Below are 23,554 nucleotides of genomic sequence, written 5' to 3' on the forward strand. Positions count from 1 at the left end.
GGCTGATGGAATCAAAGGATATGGGGGGGGAAAAGCAGAAACAAGCTATTAAAATTGGATGAACAGCCACAATTATATGGAATAGTTTGAGGGGCTGAACAGCCTACTTATGCTCCTTTTCTATTTGTTGTTTTTGCCCATCCCTAATTGCTGAGGTTCCAAGGAAGAGTCATTTGACTCAAAACATTAAGTGTGCTTCTCTCTCCACAATGTGAAGGTGCTGGTATTGGACTGCATTGGACAAAGTTAAAAATCCAACACCAGGTTTATAGTCAAACAGGTTTATTTGGAAGTACTAGCTTTCAGAGCACTGCTCCTTCAGTTAACTAGTGGGGCAGGATCATAAGACACAGCTTTTGTAGCAAAAGATCATAGTGTCGTGCCATTAAAACGATATATTGAGCAAAGCTAGATTGCTGTGAAGTCTTTCTTTTTAGAATGGGTTGCAGGTTTCTGTTCACTTAACTTATAAATCCCAAACTACTTTTAAGTCACCATTCTTGAGATAACTTAAAGTTTTTTATAAAAATAGTCATTTCTAACAATGTGTTCCCAGACTGGGAATTTCCATTCACAGAATTGTATTTGCACATTCTATTTTTGCTCAAAAAGCGTACAACCTGCAGGCAGTCAATTCATATCGCATTTCATAAATTGAGAAGATTTGTAGCTCAGGTTGAGGTTCTGGATGTACATTTGCTTGCTGAGCTGGAAGGTTTTGTTTTCAAATGTTTCGTCACCATACTAGATAACATCAGTGAGCCTCCAGTGAAGCACTGGTGTTATGACCTGCTGTCTATTTGTTTAGCTTTCCTTGTGTTGGTGATGACCTTACCACAGGGTGTGACATTTCCTGTTTTTCTCAGAAGGTGGTAAATGAAGCTCCAAGTTGATGTACTTTGTTGATAGAGCTCCAGTTGGAATGGCGGGCTTCTAGGAGTTCTCGTGCATGTCTCTGTTTGGCTTGTCCTAGGATGGATGTCTTCGTCGATTGTGGCATCCTTCCTCATCTGTATGTAAGGATATTAGTGATAGTGGGTCATGTCTTTTTGTGGCTACTTGATGTTCATGTAGCAGAGTAGCTAATTTTCTGCCTGGTTGTCCAATGTAGTATTTGTTACGGTTCTTACAGGTACTACCTAAATGTCTTAAATAAAAACTTCCCCTTAACACCCACAAGCCAAAAGAATAGCAGAGCAAAATGGCCATAGAATGCTAAGAGAAATGATTAGCGATGCCCACAACAGACTCAGTAAATTCAACTGGGAAATTTTGTGCCAAAAACCTTTACTCACTAGTGTGACAGACCATGAATGGACAGACGCAGTAGAACAGGCCATAGACATTAGACAGCAGCAAACACAATGAAAAAACTAGATCTGCAGAAAAAACTCTGCGAACTCACACAAAATAACAAACAGTTAACAAGCATGGATGGAAAACTTATCTGACCAACCCTTGACAGACAGTGAAAAAGCAGTCTTAGTTAAGTGATTAAATTACAGCTTCCAGGATGCGGACAAGAAAGATTTCTTAGCAGCGTTAGAAGCAGCACTGAAAGACAACTAACTCAGAAGAAACCCAGCAAACAATCAGACAGTCACACCAACATTAAGCAGCAAAAAGGAAGGAAACATACTCCTACACAAGAAAGGAAAGCACTACAAGAACTCAAAGATACAAGCATTGTTATCCTACTTCCAGACAAAGGATGCTGGACAGTCATTTTAAACCGAACAGACGACATTGAGAAAGTGAATGCACTGCTTGCAGATACACTTACGCTTACCAACAGGTGTCAATAGGTCCAAACCCATAAGTAGAGAACCAAATCACAGTCCTACTCAAAAAAAAAAACTTCAGAAATCTGGAGAATTACGCAAGACAGACATCCAAAAAATGAAATCAGATGGATCCAATGCACCATGCTTCTACGGTTTGTATCGGACGCTCACTGATGTTACCTAGTATGGTGCTGAAACGTCTGAAAATGAACCTTTCAGCTCAGCAAGCAAACTTCCACGTTTTATAAATTCCTACTTTGGAAATAGAGCCAGTCTGACTCAAGTTCAGGATACAGATAGTCTCTAACTTTGCACCTATTTTAATATATTGTCTGAGCTGAGATGTCACCTTCTTTTAGAAAACCTTCAGTTATCTCAAGAATGTGACTTAAAAGTGCTGGGATTTGCATAAACTGAAACCTACAACCCATTCTAAAAGATGAAAGCCTTAACAGCAATTTAGGTTTGTTCAATAGATCGTTTTAATTGCATGACACTGATCTATTGCTATAAATTCTGTCTTGTAATCCTGCCCCACTAGTTACTCTTTGAAGGAGCAGCGCTCCAAAAGCTGGTACTTCCAAATAAACCTGTTGGACTATAACCTGGTGTTGTGATTTTTAACTTTCTCCACAACCATTGCCAAACTAGCTGAGTTTCTCCAGCACCTTGTTTTTATTCCCCATAACATTAGCCTGGAGTTCTGGATTATTAGTCCACTGACATTACCATTGGTCTGCAAAGGGATGGTGTTTGCACAATGTGGAGTACTGGAGTTAATGAGTATGCACAAAAGCACATCTGAAGCTCTGACAGAGGTTGGAAGTTCTCTTGGCTTTGAATTGAAGGAATATATCTTAAACAGCCTGTGTAGATGTCTCTACATGCCTGTGATTAACTTGGGGAAGGTGAAGTGCAGTATTTGCATTGGCACAGTCATCTTTGACTCCAGTTTTTACTGAGTGGGTTTGTGGTGCTCTGTTGATGAGGATCATATCCAGAAGCACGGAGAGAATGGTGATAAATTTCTAAGAGCAGTCAAACTTGAGGGTTATTCCAAACCCTCTGAACTTTTGTGGGGTCAAGAAAGGCCACATACAGTGGCTGATGCTGTTCCTTGCATCTAAAAGCAATAAAAATTAGCAAAACATTGATCTGATGTTAATGCTTTTGCTGAGGGAGGAATGGAGGATAGATTTCGAACTTACTGCTTCTCTTCCAAGTTCCAGGGAAACGTGTTTTCTTTCCATCCATAAACATCCTGGGAAATAATCTCACTAAACATTTTATCTGGCTTTTCAATGGGAAGAAGAAAAACCCTTTTGATGTGCACATGCAGTGTAAATAGAAAACTGGATGTTTGCCATTGCAGACGGCTGTTCTGTAATTACCTGATATGGAATCTGGTTACAGAATGCATTGTCCATCCATGGATTCCTCCAGCAGCTGAAGAATTCTTTGGACGTTTGTAGTGTGTTATACTTGTTCTGTTGACACACGAGAATTCTTTTTTTGCCATACTGGGCTGTCTCCGAATTGCAGGTCATCTATATAAATAGATGTCTTCTGCCCCCACCCACTGCTTTGAAGTATCCACACATCATTATCCTTAACCTTTCCCTGCTTGACAGTCCATTCATTTTTATTTTTCCCTTATGCTTTGAAGTGTAAGATTTCTGTAACCATTTTTCTACACTAAAGACGGCATAGAAATCCAAGTCCTGTTTTGACTTTAGTGATTGTTTTTATCAGGCAGTTATAAGATTTTGTTGGCTTGACTGTGCTCTACCCATGCCTGTATGAATTGAGCAGGTATTTTATGTCAGTCTTCACTATAGTGGAAACAAGTTCCATCCCAGCAATAGCTGGAAATCAGGAAATGGAAGGGATGGAGGTACTCCAGAAAATAAGAATTACTAAGCACCTAGATACGAAGCAACTTCTGGAGCTCTGGGCAGACAATTCCCAGGGTTCCAATTAACTTCATCGTAGGAAATTTAAAAGAAGTTGTTGGTGAAATAGTTAGATGTCTGTTTTTAATTATACAGAAACTAGATCACAATTTGAAGCAATTGAAGACATTATAGCAGGGCCCTTTAGAAAAGATCAAGGTATTTCGACAGAGTCAGCATGGTTTTGTGAAAAGAAAACTTATGTTTAACCAGTTTTAGACATCTTTTGAGAAAATAATATGCTGTGGGTAAAGGAGAAACTGGTGGGTATAATGTATTTGAAATTCAAGAAGGCATTTACTAAGGTGTTACATCAAAGATAATTGCAGAAAATGAAAGTACACTGTGGAGGATAATCTATTGACTTGGATAGAAGACTGGTTAGCTAAAATGAAACATGGCTTGCAGTGTCCTTTCTTGTTTGTTTGCAAGCTGGGATGTTTGATACATGGTGTACCACAAGGATCGGTGCTGGGAGTTTAACACTTTACAATTGTATGTCAATAGTTATGGAAGGCAGTGCCAAAATTTATGGCTCCTAAATTTGTTAATGACCCAAACTTAAGTGAGTCGTGAAAGAAAATAGTGCTAGGGAGGATTGTGTTCAAATGTGATGTTATGTGAGTAGGCAAAGATTTAACAAATGGACTATAATGTAGGAAAATGCAAATACTTAGAAAACAATGTTATTTAAATTATGGAAGATTGCAGAGCCCTGAGAAGCCGAAGGATCTAGGTGTTCCTGTGCATGAAACATGAAAGATTATTACACATGTACAGCTGTTAATAAGGAAAGCTAGTGGAATAGTCTAGTTTAATGCATTGGGACTTGAATACAAAAGAGAGACATTATGCTTCAGTTGTACAGGGCATTAATGAGACCACATCTGGAGTACTGGGCACAATGCTAGCCTCCTTACTTTTAAGGAAGGATGTAACAGCAATGGAAGCAATTCTGAAAATACTTGTTTCGGCTGGTTATCTTCAGAGTAAAAGTTGGACAAGCCATGCCAGCACCCACAAAGTTTTTAGAGCAAGAAATGGCTTGATTTGAAATGCAAGATCTGCACAGTTTCGGTTGGGTAGCTGTGGAAAGAGCTGTATGAGAATCCAGAACTAAGGGGTCACTCATTTAAGGTGAGGTAAAGGGAATAATATTACAGTTGATGCTTAAGTATATAACTTCCACATGTTATGTTAAAATATGAAAAGAATGCACAGCTGTGAAATGTGTTTTTTAAACATTACATTTTTTTTTGCGGGCTTCATTTTGGATGCTAAATGTTCCAAGAAATATTGTCACTTTGTCAAATGTAAGTGAAGGGGTCAATCATTAACTCAGTCTTCAAGATGCTTTCAGCAGAGAGTAATGGGTACCATTTACCTGTAAAGGATAAGTCATAAAATAATAGTGGAGAAGAGGCTATAGAGGATTGGAGGACTTCACCATTCAATTAGTGGTCCAAATTTTGTACTGTTTCTGAATATTTTGTGTTTTTAAAAATATATTTTTGTCACACTTCAAGGGATAGTTATCCTTAAGTAGTTCTACCTGACCATAAAGGATGTATTTTCATTTATATAATGCCTTTTTATGGCATTTAAATTTTCCAACCCCCTTTGCAATGAAGTAAGAGTGTACTTTTGAACTGTAGTGTAAAAAATGCTACAGCTAACTTGGACAGGACCCTATACATCACAATGTCCACAAATCTCATTTATATCGAATGAAAAATATATATATTATATATTGGCCAGGCTACCAGTTAGAACATGCCTTATTTGAATCATGAAAAAGTGTTGTTTATATCTTTTACCCAAAATACCAGATCAAACCATAATTAAACATCTCATCTGAAATTTGGCAGACATTCTGCATCCCTCTATCTCAGCTAGTTTTGCTGCTGCAGATTCTGGGACGGGGTTTGAGCCAAGTGTCATGCTGTGAAGAATAATGTAATTGCACTGAGTTACTGAACTAGGGAGAACTGGCATGTTTTATGCAGAAGCTTTCCTCAGACGCTTAAATTTAGGGATAGAAGCCGTTATAGGTTAAGGTTGTTGTAGGTCTGTGAAAACAACAAATTTGATCGGTGAATTTGACTTGATTGCATGCGTTTTTAAGCTAATTTGTTTTTTTTTCTTACAGGTTCAAGCAAAGAAAGAGAACCCATTGCCTCCAGCTCTGAGTGAGTGCATTCCAAAGTTTTATTTCCCTCAAGGTTGCCCAAAAAGAAACCTTGATGTAGATGCACTCATCGCCAGGATAGAAAATGCCTATACACAATTTGAAAATGAAAGAGCAACTCTGGAAGACATGGCAAAAATTGCAAAAGTAAGTTCTTTAACTCTGCTTTTTTACCAGATTTGTAATATTCATTTGATACAAGGAAAATTACAGTTTTTTTAAGGTGGTTATTCCCAAACAATTACAACCTGTAATTATTATAATTGTATTATGGAAAACTTTTATGGGGATCTTTTAAGATTCTGCAGATGGTGGTCATGCACGTAATTCCACAGCCCATTCAAAGTTCTTGGTACTTGGGCAGAGTTATATTGAGGGCCAATTCCTGTTTGTTTCAATACTAACTTATGCAAGAATGTCCCACTATTCTACATGCAAGAGGGTTAGTTTATTGTGACTTTTAATGGTGTCACCCGTTTCATAGCTCTCATAAGAGTTCATCCTATCATCCTTCCGACGGACATGAGAAGCTACATCTGTTTCTAGGTCATATAGTCTTTAAATAGACAGATTTGTAATCAGTAAATGAATCAAGGGTTATTGGGGGGGGGGGGGGGGGAAAGGCAGGAATGTGGAGTTCAGGGTTTTTAGGTTCAGCCATAATTTCATTTGGTGAAGCAGACTTGATGGACTGAATGGCCTACTACTTCCTCCTGGTTTTGAGAATCAGGTTTGCCCATTAGAGCAAACTTTGTCATTAATCTGGTTTGTTTGATTTACCTTGTGGATTTCTTTAGCTCTTGCATCTAGATATCCGGCTTATGTCTGATGATTCCTAACCGCTGTCTAAGCCCCTCATTTTATGCACTTCAATTAAATATCCTTTATCTTACTTGTTTTCCAATTGTTCCATATAGCCGGACTTTTCCAGGTCTGACAACATCCTTCTAAATCTCTTTTAAGACCTTTTCCATGTAATGACTCCTTCCAATAATTTGGCCATAAGTTTTTGGCCTCATATCAGTAGACATCTTGCTCTAGTTTAGTAATTAATTTGTTAAATAAATATTGTCTGAAGTTTGCAGAAAGCCAGAGGGCCAGGATCGCGGGAGGATCAAGCTTTAGATGATTATACATCTGAAGTAATGTAAAAGAGCAACTTTGCATTTTAAGACAGGAGTTTTTTTTCCAAGTTTAACTTTACTTGTACAATTGGAGCAAAACTGTTTTCAGAAATCCCCTTTGCATAACTTGAATTTGCATCAAGCTCAGTGCCTTTTCAGATTTCTGGATATTCTCATTGTGGAATGCATCCTGCTTAAACTTTTCTATGCTGTGCCTCTGGTCCAGTCCAAGCATAGCCCTATATATATCTGGATAAGTTTGTGTTTGTTTTTTTTTGTAGGGGTTGTGTCGGCAACTTGTGTGCTTTGAACTCTTGTTGATGTAGACCTTCGCTTACTTCACATTTCTTGTGTGGGTGGCATCTTGTTAAGAGTGGGTGACGGCAAGAAACTTGGGACAATACAGCAAATTAAAATTTTCAAGCCGAGGTGATAATGTCCAACCTTTTCCTTTTTTTAAAGTTTTAAGGCATCAGAAAAACACCAGTCTCACCAAATCATGGCTAATCGTGAACTGATTCAGAACGCTGCAGCACTTAACTACCACACTTTGGAGCTCACTGATATCTCACCATATGTTGCAGTGCACCTGCCAAGATGTTCTGCGCATAGGATGGCACCTATCTCATTGGTCTGCGCATTCTTAGCTTGCTTTCTTAATGCTCGCATTCTTTGCACTTGATGCTTGCAGTGTTTCTTCTTTTCTTTTGTCTCTTTGTACTTTGCCATTTCATTCAGCACCTGCAAGCTCGCACCATGTCTGGCTTACCTTTCTTCTAAGAGCAAACAGAAGGATGGCAACTTGTCATAGCTGCCAGCACAAAACAGTCGAGCAGATATGTTGTGCCTACAGCATATGGCAGCTACTTGAATGATAAAAACGCTGCATATGCTTCAAATAAATGGCTATATCTGAAAATCTAAGTAGTAGTCTTAATTAGGTGCAGGGGGACTACTGTCACTGATGGGGAGCCATCACATTTCATCAGGATGAGCTGATAGATGTGAAGCTGGAAGAGCACAGCAGGTCAGACACCATCCAAGGAGCAGGAAAGTCAATGTTTTGGACTGAAACCCTTTGCCAAATTGTTGGAAAACCTATCTGGTTCACTCCTGTCCTTTTTTTTTTTAAGATTAGATTAAGTTAGATTCCCTGCAGTGTGGAAACACTCCCTTCGGCCCAACAAGTCCAAACCCATCCTCTGAAGAGTGACCCACCCAGACCCATTCCCTGCATTTACCCCTGAGTAATGCACCTCACACTATAGGCAATTTAGCATGGCCAATTCACCTAACGTGCACATTTTTGGATTGTGGGAGGAAACTGGAGCACCCGGAGGAAACCCACGCAGACACTGGGAGAATGTGCACACTCCACACAGATGGTTGCCCAAGGCTGGAATCGAACTCTGGTCCTTGGTGCTGAGGCAGCAATGTTAACCACTGAGCCACCATGCTGCCACTTTTTTTTTCTATTTTGTCTACTGGTATTCCCAGGAAGTCTCCCATTCACTTACTAACCAGGCCCGAGTCTGCTTGGCTTCCGAGATCAGACGAGATGGGGTGTTTTCAGACTAGCTTGGCCATAGGCTTAGGAAAGAAAACTGCCATCCTTGCCTGGTCTAATCTACCTGTGACTCCAGACTTGCAGCAACGTGTTTGCCTCTTAATTGTCATCTGGGTAATTAGGAATGGGCAAAAATTACTGGTCTAGCTGGTGATACCTCTCCTAGAAATGATTTTTTTTTCTGAAAAATCATCTGTTGTGAATTATGGTGGACAGTTAAACAGCCTCATTGGCGGAGGATCCACAAATATCCCCATCAGGGAGTTGTCCAGTAATAGCATCAGCTGGGATCATAACTCCAGTGCCTACAGTGAGAGATTGGAGCGGTTTTGGATGTAATAGGAGTAGAAACTTTAGCATATTAAGAATATGTCCACCATGGTAATATGGTGGAGCAGCACAACACAATGAAGAGCTTACTCCGTTGTCTCAACATGAAGGTTTTGGTATTCCCATGTAAAAGATCTTGAGCAGACCTGGCCCCAAGTAACAACTCATTTCTTTGTTATCCCCAGAAATTTAATTGTATTCATCCCACCCTACTCGAGAGTTGGATTTGAAGGATCTAAAATTGTTAAAGTCAATCTGAAGGATTGAGAGCTGCAAAGTGTCAAGTAGAAAACTAAGAAATTGTTCCTCCAGCTTCTATTGCGCTTTAATGGAATAATGTAGAAGCCAAAGACAGGTCAGAGAGAAAATAAAACAAAATTGAAATGGCAAGCAACAAGGAGCAAAAATATTGGGCCCGCAGTTACATTTTTAAATGAAGCAGCAGAAGTTGCATAATACTTCAAAGAATGCAAGCTAAGTACTGAGTGTTTCTCAAGGGAATAAAGAGAAGTAATGTTCAATTTATATTGAACCAAGATTAGACTGCATTTGGAATAATGTAGACTGCTCTGATCTCTCTACTACGAGTAGAATACTGTAACACTAGAAGAGTGAAATAAGATTGAAGGATCTAATTGGATTGACTAAATGTATCTAACATCAGGCTGACTTGTGAACCTGTCATCAGCAAATGTGAGAGCATATCATTCTGTAATCGGAAGAGCAGCAACATGTTAGGAAATTTTAGGTGGTGGCAATAAGGGAGTTGATGAGCGAGCCAGTGCTGCCATCTTTTAAATGCATTCACTTGATGTGGTTCACTGCTTGACCAGCATTTGTTGACCATATGTAATTGCCCTTTAGAAAATGGTAATAAACTGACGCCTTGAATGCCTGCAGTTTATTCTGTGTAGGTATACCCACAATGCTGTCAGGAAGGGAGTTCAAAATGCTTGTTTGTTTGCTATCTTTGAGTCAGTAGATGTGGGGGATTTGTTTGTGCCCTGCCTGATGCAGGGTCTTTATAATTATGGAAGGGTTTGGTAGAGTAGATTTGGAGAAACCTCTTTCTACCCCAGCATAAAATTACAAGAAGGCCAGTACACAGATCAAATAGAGTTTAGGAGAAATGGAGCCTGGAGTGTTTGAAATAGATAGCATTAACACAGTGAAGGGGAAGCTTGATGCAGTGACAGAAGGTTTTGTGTTGAATATAGGTGCTGGCATATGACTAATGGCCTGTTTTGGACAGTACATTTCTCTCCCCGCCACCCCACCACCACCACCACCACCACCAAGTTCATTTGTGGGTGTCTGCACCAATTGCAAAGCCAGCATTTATTGCCCATTTCTAATCGTCCCCAAGAAGGAGGTGGCTGACTGCCACCATGAAGAAAACTGAATACCTTGCTAGACCTAAGAGTCAACTACACTTACTGTGGAGAAAGCGAGGACTGTAGATGCTGGAGATCAGAGTTGTGTGTGGTGCTGGAAAAGCATAGTAGGTCAAGCAGCATCCGAGGAGCCGGAGAATCTATGTTTCAGACCTACATTTTATTGTAGGTCTGGAGTGATGTAGACCAATCCAGGCAAGGACACAAATTTCCTTTTGAACCAGATAAGTTTTTAATAACATTCCAATAGTTTAATGGTCAGCTTTGTATTGCAGAACTTATTTATTTAACTGCATGTGAGCTATCAGCTGTTGTGATGGGATTTTAATTCATTATCTGCTGCTATTGCTGCTAGAGTATAAACATCTATTCTCCACCCAAGCACTTCATAGGTTTGTATCTTTTAGATTTATTCCCCCTTTTCCATGTTCTGCCCTGATTTGAATCATCTTCAAATATTTTTTCACTTGTTAGGAATTGCTCAAGATCTAAACTGCCAAATTTTGTTTTTTTTTTACGGGTGCTGCCTATCCTGCTGAACACAGTTTTTATTTTATCCTTACTGCATTGCTGTTTGTTTTGCTTGTAATCAACTTTTCAAGAGCAAAATTTTTGTTCTATAAATTTAAAGTTCTTGCTTCAATGAGTGCTTTATTACTTGTTTGAAAGGTGTGTGATTGCCCACTGTATTGGAAAGCACCATTGTTTGGTGCAGCTGGTGGAGAAAGGACAGGATACGTCTCTGTTCACAAGTTCATCGCAATGTGGAGAAAGTAAGCATTTTGTTCTTTTGTGCATTACTTCATTCTAAGTCACACCTTTTTAGTATAAGATTTGTTATTTTGTTTTATTGAAGAAACTAGTGTTCAGGTTTTAATATATTTGGTGGTGGGGTGTGGGATTAAGTTTATTGGAGAGATTACACAAGATGCCATCGTCATATTTGTGCTGTACATTTGTTTAAATTTGTAATTAATTGATACAAGGGACTTCAGAGCAAACAAAACTGCTTTTATAAATTTAGTTTTCAGTTTTTTTTTCATGCAACAGCAGATATAAGCATGGAGTTCCCTTGTGAAATACAGGCACTGAACTAGCAATTTTTTTCGATTAGATTAGATTCCCTACAGTGTGGAAACAGGCCCTTCGGCCCAACAAGTCCACACCGACCCTCCAAAGGGTAACCCACCCCCCCTCTGACTAATGCACCTAACAGCAATGGACAGTTTAGCATTGCCAATTCACCTGATCTGCACATCTTTGGAAAATGTGGGAGGAAACCTGAGTGCTCAGAGGAAACCCACGCAGACACAGGGAGAATATGCAAACTCCACACAGTCACCCAAGGCTGGAATCTAATCTGGGACCCTGGCGCTGTGAGGTAAGTGTTAGCCACTGTGCCACCCCAATTTTTTTTTAACATTCCCTATGGTATGGAAATAGGCCCTTTTTTGGCCCAACAAGTCCACACCAACCCTGCGAAGAGTAACCTACCCAGACCCATTTCCCTCTGACCACTATGGGCAATTTGGCTTTGCCAATCTACCTGACCTGCACATCTTTGGACTGTGGGAGGAAACCGGAGCACTCTGAGGAAACCCACGCAGACACGGGGAGAATGTGCAAACTCCACACACAGTCGTCCGAGACCCGTTGAAACTTAAAATTTCAGAAGTGAACTCAAATGAGAATTTTTAAAGGGTAATTTTGTCTTAAACTCTGTGGAAGTTTGGATATTTGAAATTACACCACAAAGTTCTGAAAAGGCTTTTTTTAAAAACCTCTTAGACAAGTGGTCTCTTTGAATTGAATCCTAAGTCCTCCTATTACAGTCTTGCTAGAAACAATAACAATTAACGGAAATAATTTGCTAGCAAAATCTTGTGTTTTAAGACTTTTATAAGAGCAAACCAGCTACAATCAACAGATTAAGCATTAGTGAATTTGTTGCTTAGTAAGTATAGAAAAGATACTAAAGATGCGTTAACACAACAGAATCTCCATACCTTGTATGTTACACCACAGGCAGCAGATTTGTAGCCTCATAAATAAAGCCCCAAAGCCCTGCTGCTTTCCAACAGAATCCCACCCTCTCTGTTCCACCAGAAGTGTCTTCTGCTATCTCTTTGAAAACCCTTTTCAGTGAATCCACTAATTTCACTGACTAAACTTAAAGTAGCAAGGTACCCTCTGGATACTTGGAAGCTTTTTAGGTGAAAGCTGCAAAGGATTTCTGTTGGTTTAGAGACTAGCAGTTTTTTTAAAAAACACTTTTTTTACTGGGGTGCTTTAAACCTGGATTAAAAATTAATTATAAAATATCAAACTTTTGAGGGTGAAGCCTTTTAATAAGGGAGTGATCATTCAAGACTGCATAAGGAGAATTTCTTGTTCGCAACAAGAATTGTCAAGTTTTAGAATTTTCCAACTCTCGGAGCTGCAGCTGCTTCATTTGTGGACTACATTTAAGACTGAGATGTGCAGATATTTGGGACCAGGGACTTGGAGTATGGAGAGCATGCAGTAAAGTAGATTTGAAGCCTAACAATCAGCCATGAATGTAGATAGCAAGTAGACTTGACAGGTCATCTGGTCAACTCCAACAACCATCTCTTGTATGTTATCTAAAAGCTTGATTTATGTTAATATGTGAAAGACTTTCTCCCCTTTTGAAAGTTTTCCAAATATCAAATTGGGTTTAATATTGCTTGTTTTTTTTTTTGCTTACTCCCAATTATTTCTCATAAACCATTTCAGTTTAGATAAATGGATCTTTTACTGCCACTGATTAAAATGTAATATTTGGGTTACTTAATTTAAAAACCAATCATTCAATGTCCTTGTGTGGTGAAATAAGATACTTCTGCTTTCTTGGAGTTCCTTTAACATTATCAGTTTTTCATTACCTTTTAGCAGGATCCATTCCTGTGTCCCTCCATTTAGCAAGTGTCTTCGGTCTATTCAACCAATTTTATTTGCATCCTAGCTAAACCTAATGCACTTGTACATTTTTTTTCATATCTGTTCTTTAAATGTAATCGCCATATATACTCGAGTAAAAGTCAATCTCCTGTGAAGTTGAGCCCCTATTTTTGCCAAAAATTCTGGAATTTTCAATTTTTCTCACGAAAGTTGACCCTAATTCTTCGCAGATGATAGATTAGCATTTGTCAGTCAAGATATTATCCTGTTCATAAATGTTATGTTGAGGAAATGAATTTTTTTTAGTATTGCTGTGCTTTGAAGTACAACTCGCGCCAATGTTAGGCTACGGATTTCTTAAGTTCATTATCGAGCGACCACTGCAATTAGCATAATTAGTGTGATACAAAGTTTATCACACCACTATTTCCTATATAAGATAGGCCGACACGCATTTACTTCACTATAATTACTGTATAGCTGTTGAAGATTTTTCATGGCCACAATGATCGGTGAAACTGAGACCATACCACAACCCAAAGGACTAGCCACACTATCATACATCAAGAACATTTCTGAACTGACAGCCAGACTGCTGCGACCACTAGGACTCATAACCGCGCACAAACCAACAGCCACTCTCCAACAACTCACTAGGACAAAGGACCTGACACCCAGCATGAGCAAAACCAACTTAGTATACAAAATCGCATGCATGGACTGCAAAAAACTCTTCATAGGACAAACAGGAAGACAGCTAACGATCCATATCCATGAACACCAACTAGCCACAAAACGACACGACCAGCTATCCTTAGTAGCCATACATGCAGATGATGAGCAACATGAATTCGACTGGGACAACACTGCTATTATAGGACAAGCCAAACCGAGAACAGCCAGGGAATTCCTAGAATCTGTGGATGAGTGCCATGCCTCTATCAACAAACATATCGACCTGGACCCAATATACCAGCCACTGCAGCGGACAGCTGGAACTGACAACCGGAAGCGGCAGCAACAAACCACTATAAATGCCAGAGGAAACATCACAGAAGCGCTTCACAGGAGGTTCCCAAGCACTGAGGATGTCACCTAGACAGGTGACAAAACGTCTGCAACACAAATTCCCAGCTCGGCAAACAGAACCACAACAACGAGCACCCAAGCTACAAATCTTCTCACCGACTTTGTACTATAAGAGTCAAATGCCTGATAAGGCCTTATTTTTGATTTTTTTTAAAAAAGCTAAAATTTTAGTTTGAAAAGCTAAAACAACAGTAGATGAGAGAAAACTGAGGAAAATGGGAAGAATTTGGCACAAATGTTTAAGATGCATCAAGTTAGAGTCGGGTGATAACCTCCCTTTGTGTTCAGCTCAGTTCTATTGTAGCACATGTGGAATTACCTAATTTTTTTTTTCCTTTTTTTATTCATTTAGAGATCTATTGGGCTTCTGCTGATAAGGTGTTTTGGACTATAGCATGAATTTCAGCCTCTCAAAACTAATAGTTGACCCCATAAATTTAACCTTTAAGTCTTAAATGTGATTTTTACATGAATGTATACAGAATGACACATGGTTTTTTTTTTGTTATTTGACTCCTTAAACGGAACATTTTATTAACTTAGTTTTTGAGTTCTAGGGGAACTGAATAGGTCTGGCAGTGACTAGAGTGGGGAAACAAATTTTCAAGTCCAAAATGACCCTCCTTTAAATTTAATCGAATTGTATTCAAAAATTTAACTCTGTTTCTCTCTCCACAGATGCTGCTAAACTTGCTGACTTTCCCAGCACTTCCTGTTTTTATTTTGGACTTTGAGCATCTGCAGTATTTTGCTTTTATTTGAGCGTTTTATTGAGCAGCCCTTTTGCTTCAGCTGAAAGTGAATATGCTAAAAGTTCACAACCATTTTAGTTTTTCAATCTTGGCCCTAATGTAATAAACTAAGGCAATAACAGGTTGAAAGATACATAATTAGATATTGTATGCATAAGTGTAGTCTGGAACGCAACTAACTAAGTCTCAATTCTGGTTGTAATCATAGGCTGGTACTTCGAGCATTTTTAAAAATTGATTATCATCCGTAAGGGTGAAAGATTTTGAGTTCTAGGTATTTTCTAATCGACCTATTACAAGACATTATTACACCTCTCTGAAACAGGTAGGACTTGAATGTAGGGCTATTATACCAGTGACAGAGACACTACCACTGCTCCACTAGAGTCCCTGTTTGTTTTTAATAAACTATAGCAAGGGAAACTCACTGGTCTAATTGATCTTTCTTTACCCACACACATTAGCTTAAATGATTTCCAGATCTGTAGTTGGGAAGTCAATTGATTTGCTTCATTAGACTGTGGTGTGAAATGTAATTTAGAAAACTCCCACAGATTGGAAATAAATGTGTGTCTTTTATAAATTATAGGATCTTGCAAAACTGCCATGATGATGCATCTAAATTCCTATATCTTCTGGCAAAGCCTGGATGTAGTTACTTAGAGCAAGAGGACTTCATACCATTGATACAGGTGCTGCATTTTATTTAAAACTTTGTTTTCTCTCTTGAGCACTTTTTAGGACTGTTACCAATGCTCATTTACATAATACAGACACTTTGAGGCTTAGAGTGTCAAGTCCATCCTTTGGAATGGTAACCAGAATATTATGGAACATAGTGTTGCTTTGGAATTTTATAGAAAACAATGTATTAATCTTTGCTTTTAAAGCATGTCTTTTAAAATAAGATTTGGAATGCATTTATTTTAAGTTAACTAAGAGTGATCAGAAGGTGAAGACAAATAGGAAGGGAGCATTAACTAGAAGGTTCTGCCCCCTGTTAATATTTTACAATTCACATATTTTAAAGCAGAATAAATTGTCATTTGCTGGTCATACCAAACTTGTTAATATAGCAAAAATAGCATTCCAAGAGATTAGCAAATAAACTCCAAATGTCAGATTTTAAGACTGATTTATATTTAAATAGAAGCACAGAAAATGTTTTCAATAAATGTGAAAAGGAATTGGGTTGTTCTTTGGTTGAGGAACAGGTAGTACTGGCAGCTCAATCTTCTGGATTTACATACCATATGAAGAATAGAAAGGGAAGTTAGACAGGAGAGGGAATGGCCTCTTTGATTAAGGAAAGCATTACTACTGTAATTTAGAGAGGATATATCTGCGTGATTGTCTGGTGAAAATATTATGGGTTGAAATAAGAAAGGGATGATCACCTTGATGGGGTTGTACTAGAAATCCACCAATAGTCAGAGGGGAAATTGAGGGGAAAAAATATGTAAAGAGATCACACACATTTAAGAATAATAAGGCTGTAATAATAGGGTATTTTAATTTTCCAGACATTGACTGGTGGTAAGGATTTGGATGATGAGGAATTTGTGTTCAAGAAAATTTTCTTGATGAATATGTACGCTTTCCTACAAGAAAAGGAGCAAAACTTGATCATCTCAGAAATAAGGCAGGGAATGTGACTGAAATGTTAATAAAGGAACACTTTGGGGTTAATGATAATTCTATAGCTTTTAAAATCAGTTATGGAACTGGATAAGCCTTCCATAAAAGTTCAAGTTCTTAATTGGAGTAAGGCAAATGTTTTCATGGTAAAAGACACGAACTTGCGAAAGTTGACTGAGGTAGATTGTTCACAGGTGAAGAGATGACTGACAAGTAGGAGGCTTTCAAAACTGAGGTAACTAGCTCAGAGGCATTATGTTCCTTATTTTAGATAAGGCTGGTGAGAATAGGAGCAATGGATGAATAAAGATCTTGAGGTTCTAATCAAGAATAAAAAAAAATCCTGTGTAGACAACTGGAATATAATGAATCTCTTGTGTAAAGCATGTAGGGGCGTTCTTAAAAAGGAAATCAAGAAGGCAAAGAGGGGATATGAGAGAGTTGGAAGGTAATGTTAAAGGTAATCCAAAGAGATTCTGTGAATACATTTTAGAGCAAAAGAGCAACGAGAGAGTGCTTGAAGATCAACAAGGTTGGCTTTTTAGAATCCTAGAAACCCTACAGTATGGAAACAGGCCATTTGGCCCAACAGGTCCACACTGACCCTCAGAGTATCCCACCCAAACCCATTCCACTACCCTACACTCCCCTAGCTTACGCATTCCTGAACACAATGGGTAATTTAGCATGACCAATTCACCTAATGTGGACATCTTTGGACAGTGGGAGGAAACTGGAGCATCCAGAGGAAACACATGCAGATGTGGGGAGAATATACAAACACCACACAAAGTCGCCCCAGGCTGGAATCGAACCCGGGTCCCTGGCTCTGAGGCAGCAGTGCTAACCACTGAGCCACCATGCCATCTGAATTGAACCCCAGGAGATGGGAGAAGTATTAAATTAATATTACATCAGAGTTTACTGTTGAGAAAGAAAAGAAGGCAAGAGAACTTGGGGAAATAAATAGTAATGTTGTGAAAACATTTCACATTATAGAAGAGGAAGTGCTGGAGGTCTTATGAAACAAAGGTGGATAAATCTACAGGACCTGATCAAGTGGCAATGTTTTTTATGCAGAGGGTGGTGTGTGTATGGAATGAGCTGCCAGAGGAAGTGGAGGAGGCTGGTACAATTGCAACATTTTAAAAGGCATTTGGGTGGGTATATGAATAGGAAGAGTTTGGAGGGATATGGGCTGGATGCTGGCAGGTGGGACTAGATTGGGCTATCTGGTTGGCTTAGACAAGTTGGACCAAAGGGTCTGTTTCTATGCTATACATCTGACTCTAAATAGCCTGGAAACTATAGATCTGTGAGTGCGACATTGGTGGTAAGTAAGTTGTTGGTGATTCTGAAAGATAAGGTTTGTATGATTTGCAGCGGCAAAGAATGATTAAGGATGATCAGTATGGTTTTGTGTGATGGGAATTGTTTCTCAAACTCGCTTTTTTTTTTAAAGTAACCAAGAGAATTAATGAGGGCAGAGTGGTTGATGTTGTTCACTTGGACTTTTAAAATCTTTTAAGGTTCCACATGATGGTCTAATTAATAAAGTTAGATCACTTGAGTTTCAGTGTGAGATTGCCAGTTGGATACAAAATTGACTTTATGGTTGGAGATGGAGGGTGATGTTGGAGGGTAGCTTTCCAGTCTGGAGGCCTATGACCGACAGTGTTCCTCAAGAATTGCCCCTGGATCCACTCTTCTTTGTCATTTTGTAAAAATGATTTTGGATAAGTGCATACAAGGCATGGTTAGTAAGTTTGCAGATGACACCAGATAAGTTTGCAGGTGGTGGTGATGTAGTGGACAGTGAAGAAAGTCATCCAAAGAAATTTGACCACTTGTGTCAATGAGCTGAAGAGTGGCAAGTGCAGTTTAATTTGGATAAATGTGAGGTTTTACATTTTGGTAAAACAAAGGAAGGCAGGATTTATACAATTAATGGTAGGGTTGGAGGGCTGAGATTGAGGGGCTCAGGTACATTGTTCTTTGAAACTTGCGTCTCATGTAGACATTGTAGTTAAGGTAATCCTTTTCACCTGTGTTTTAAATGAGATTATGCCCTCTGGTCCTAAACTTTCCGAAAAGGAAAATCCACCACTCTGCATCTACACTGTCAAGCACCGAAGGATCTTGTATGTTTCAATAGGATCGCTTCTCATTCTTCTGAATTCCAATATGTTCAGAAAAGCCCTTCATACCTATTTTCGATGAAGTGAATTTTCTCTGGACAGTTTGCAATATCAGCATCTCTCTTTGGGTAAGGAGATCAAAGATGTTCACAGTATTCCAGCTGTGGTCTGGCTATTGTCTTGTGTAGTATTAGTGAGCCTTCTCTCTTTTTATTTCACTTTCTTTAAAATAAAGGCCAACTTTCCATTGCCCTTCCCTCTTACCTACTGAACTTGGATGTGAGTTGTATGTTATTTGTGTAATGTACCCCATATCCTCCTGTGCTACTGTTTTTTTTTCTTTTCACATTTTAAATAACATTCAGTTCTTCCTGCCAAAATGTCTAGCCTCACATTTTCCTCTTCTCTCAATTCTTTGTTCTATTTCTATCAACATCCACCAAGCCTTTCCCCCATTCTGTGTTTCATGTCTAGAATAGCCCCTGGCATGTTACTGATTTTGTTTGGGGGTATTTCACTGCAAATACACAACACCCCACAGAAAATCTATCTCGACAAATCTGCATTTGTTTTAACTGATGTGAACCTAAAATTCAGAGTCATTGAACAAGAGTAACTAAAAATGTGCAACACAATAGCACAAAGATTTTTCACAAAGTCATTAAAAAGTGCCTTTGCTTTTGTTGTTTCTCAGAAAAATAAAAATACCCAATATTCTCTTTCATTAACAAGTGCTGGAATCTACAATACTTTTTTTAAAAATGTGGCTGCATTTGTTCTTCCATTTGTAAATTGTTTATCCCATTTTTTTGGCACATAGCTTTTTTAAAATTTAGATGTAGATGGTGCTATCAAATCATAGTTGATGGGAAGACTGTAAAAAGTTATTTCAGTCAAGTAATTAATTCTGGCATTTGGTCTTTCTTTTTGCATCATGAGCTGGTGACATTTGATCTGACTCTTTTGATAAATGAAATAAAAATCCGTTCAGAGTGAAATCAATTTCTTCTGGTAACCCTTAAAGCATTGATTTATGTGTTCTATATATTACTTCATTCAAGGTGGTTAGGTTTCTGAGCAGAGCCTCACCTTCCCACTTAAAATGCATGGAAACAGTTTATAAGTAAACATACCATCTTAATCAGTGCAGCTTTCAAGGTCAGCTTTTTTTTCCCTTGGCAGTTTTTCTCGTAGAAAAGTTCAGTTTAGCAACTTTTCAGGATTGGAGAAATAAAAGAACATGCAGTTCTTTGCTGCAATATAATACGAATTGAGAAATCAACTTTTGACTGGTAGATGACAAATTTATTTTGTGGGACAGAAGTAGTTTTGACTGGGCTCGACACCAAATTACCTTTTTTGAGTTTGAGTTAGAAAATAAACCATCAATATAAGAAAACAAAGAATATCTTATAATACTTAAATTTGCATTCATAATGTACTTTATGATCTGTTTATTTCGTATATGCTATATTAGTTGAGTTCTTTCAATGCATCAGGACGCATCTAATTTATAAATGCAGACATTGCAGAAGTGGTGATTTACTACTCTAGTGCAGCAGTCTATTTTTGTTGGATTGGATGCAGAGCAGTATTCAAATGAATTAGGAAAATTAGGTAATGGATAACCTTAGTGCCACCATTGTGATATTCCTTTGGAATGTTGCTGATTTAAATATTGTTTGTGTCCACTATCCCTGACTCTTTCTTGAAGTTTCTCTTCTATTTGCTTCTACTAGCCTCATCCTTAAGCTGATAATACCACAACAGCTAAGTTTTTCCCAAAGCCTTCATGGTGCTGAACAGACTGTTCTGCTGTTTGAGAATGAGATGGATCACTTCAATCTTGTTTTATGCTGCTTTCAAATTAAAAAGTAAAAGCTAAACTCTTTTTTTTTCATTGAGTGCCCTGTCTACCAATGTTCTGCTGTTTCCAAATGGTTTGCATAAAGAAACAGTGAGCTATAAATCGTTAAATTAATCATGCCCATACTACCCTGTATCTCTATCACTGTGCATCAATTGAATCCAATTTCCAAAAGTTGGGACCTGACAATCCCTCCAAAAATTTTCAATTACTTTTTCTATTTCCTTTGACAGATTCATTTCAATTGTTGCAAATAATTTCAATTCTCTAAACAATGTAGTCAAGTAATTTTTAGAGGATTGGTTCAAAAGTGAAATGCCGATGAAAATATAGAAACAAATGAGTTTGATGTTATGTTCTTGGTTCTTCACTCTCTACCTTCAATGTTCTTGAATACATCTGTCTACTCGTTTTATTTGTCATGTGAACATTTATTTGACATTTTCTAAAATGGCTTACTTTGAATCATTTATATAAAATGGTAACAGGATATATCAATTTTAAAATGATTGTCGATTTAATATTTAAGTATATAAGTAATTAAACATCTTTATCCTTTTTCCAATAAGAGATTTTAACCAACAAAAAAGGCAGTTGCTTTACCAAAATGACATCTTCCCTTTTCAGATGGTTTGAGGTCCTATTTCAACCTCATTGATTTCAGCTAGAAATAAGAAGGGGATGGTCACCTTATTGGGATTGTGGTATAGATCCTCCAATAGTTAGTGAGAAATTGAGAAGCAAATCTATAAGTATAATAGGGTTGTAAAGGTAGGGGAATGTAACTTTCCAAACAAAGACTGGACCTGTCACTCTGTTAAGGGCTTGCATGGAGAGGAATTTGTGTCTACAAGAATTTTTTTTTATCAATAGGCAGATGTGCCTACTAGTGTACTAGTGAAGAGCAAAACTTGACCACCTCTTGGAAAATAAGGCAGGGGATGTGAGGGAGGCATCAGCGAGGGATGGAAAAGAATAGACCTAATTTAAAAGTTACAAGTTCTAAATCTGATTAAGGTCAATTTTGACAGTGTTAAGCAGGAGCTTTCAAAAGTTGACTGGGGGAGGTGGTTCACAGGTAAAGGGACAGTTGGAAAGTGGGAAGCCTTCAAAAATAAGAACTTTAGACACCATATGTTCCTATTATTGCAATGGGTAAGGCTGGTTAGTGTAGGAAATGCTGGGTGACTAGAGATATTGAAGCTCTGGTCAAGAAAAAGGAAGAGATGTATGTCTGGTAAAGACAGCTGGGATCAAGTGAATCCCTAGAGGAGCAAATGGGCAGTAGGGGTATTCTTAACCGGAAATCAGGAGGATAAAATGGAGATGTGAAGTATTTTGGCAAATAGGTTTAAGGGGAATCCATAGAAATTTTGTACATATCGGGGCAAGAGTAACTGGGGGAAAACCTAGAAGATCAATGTAGCTGTCTATGTGTGGAATCACAGGAGATGGGTGAGGTACTAAACAAATATTTTGCATTCCTATTTACTGTGAAGGACACTAAGCTAGGGAACTTGAGGAAATAAATAGTAGTGTCCTGAAAAGTGCCTAATTACTGAAGAGGTTGTGCTGGATGTCTTAAAATGCATAAAAGTAGGTAAATCCCTAGGAGCTGATCACGTGTATTCCAGACCATTCTGGGAAGTTCAGGAAAGGATTGCTGGGCCTCTTGCTGAGATTTGTATGATCAACAGCCAGTTGAGGTGCCAGGAGACTGGAGAGTAGCTAACGTAAGGTGATAAAGAAAAGCCAGGGACATAGAAGACCACACCAGTGGTGAGTAAGTTGTCGGAGGGGATTCTGAGGGACAGGATTTACATGCATTTGGAAAGGCAAGGACTGATGAGGGATAGTCCACATGACTTTGTGGGGAATCGTATCTCACTAACTTGAGTTTTTTTTTGAAGCGGTGACAAAGATTGTTGAAGGAGTGGCGAATGGAGTTTAATTTAGATAAATGTGAGGTTTTGCATTTTGGTAAGGCAAACCAGGACAGGAATTCACACTTAATGGTTGGGCCCTGGGGAGTATTGTCGAACAGAGAAACCTAGGGGTGCTGGTGCATAGTTCCTTGAAAGTCATTGGTAGACAGGGTGGTGAAGGCATTTTGCGTGTTTGCCTTCATTGTTCAACGCATTGAGTATAGGTGTTGAGACGTTATGTTGGGCTTTTCAGGGCTTTAGTGAGGCCACTTTTTAGAATACTGTATTCTATCTTGGTCTCCTTGCTATAAGAAAGATGTTGCGAAACTTGAAAGTGTTCAGAAAAGATTTTCAGGGATGTTGCCAGGCTTGAGTTTCAAGAAGAAGCCGAATAGGCTAGAGTTTTCCATGGAGTTGCGGAGGCTGAGGGGTGACCTTTATAGGAGTGTATAAAATCATGCAACACCAAGTTAGAATCCAACAGGTTTATTTGGAAGCACTAGCTTTTAGAGCGCTACTTCTTCATCCGGTGGTTGTGGAGTACACAACTGTAAGACACAATTTATAGCAAAAGTTCGTAGTGTGATATACCTGAAATTATACATTGAAAAATGCCTTGATTGGTTAAGTGTCTCAGCTGTTAAAATGACCATGTTAGTTTCACTACTTTCATATGTAAATCACAAAACTTCTTTTAAAAGTGACATTTTCAGGTTAACTTTAACTTTAACAATTGGTGTCAGCCCAGATAATATTGTTGAAGGTGTTTGCCCCCTGTGTGCTGTTGTCTGTACCATAATGTTTAGACTGACTCTAATCTAAAAAGAGTTAACAGAACCTTGCATGGATCCATGCAGTTTTTGTGGAAAGCACAATGTAACTCC

The 23,554-nt window shown here is 38.5% G+C and overlaps 1 protein-coding gene across 3 annotated transcripts in view; it reads left to right on the top strand.

The window, feature by feature from the left end:
• The window catches only part of ppp2r3b (protein phosphatase 2, regulatory subunit B'', beta), a 122,652-nt gene that overhangs the window by 45,078 nt on the left and 54,020 nt on the right, over positions 1-23,554 (top strand). For all 3 annotated transcript variants that reach the window (XR_011961477.1, XM_072576932.1, XM_072576933.1), the window contains 3 exons: positions 5,886-6,071; positions 11,009-11,112; positions 15,692-15,794. Coding sequence is in view for 2 of the 3 variants with exons in the window: in XM_072576932.1 (XP_072433033.1) it covers positions 5,886-6,071; positions 11,009-11,112; positions 15,692-15,794 (393 nt within the window). In the remaining variant the exon portion in view is untranslated. The remainder of the gene's footprint in view (positions 1-5,885; positions 6,072-11,008; positions 11,113-15,691; positions 15,795-23,554) is intronic.

This window comes from Chiloscyllium punctatum, chromosome 9 (genome assembly GCF_047496795.1).
Source record: "Chiloscyllium punctatum isolate Juve2018m chromosome 9, sChiPun1.3, whole genome shotgun sequence".
NCBI lineage: Eukaryota > Metazoa > Chordata > Chondrichthyes > Orectolobiformes > Hemiscylliidae > Chiloscyllium > Chiloscyllium punctatum.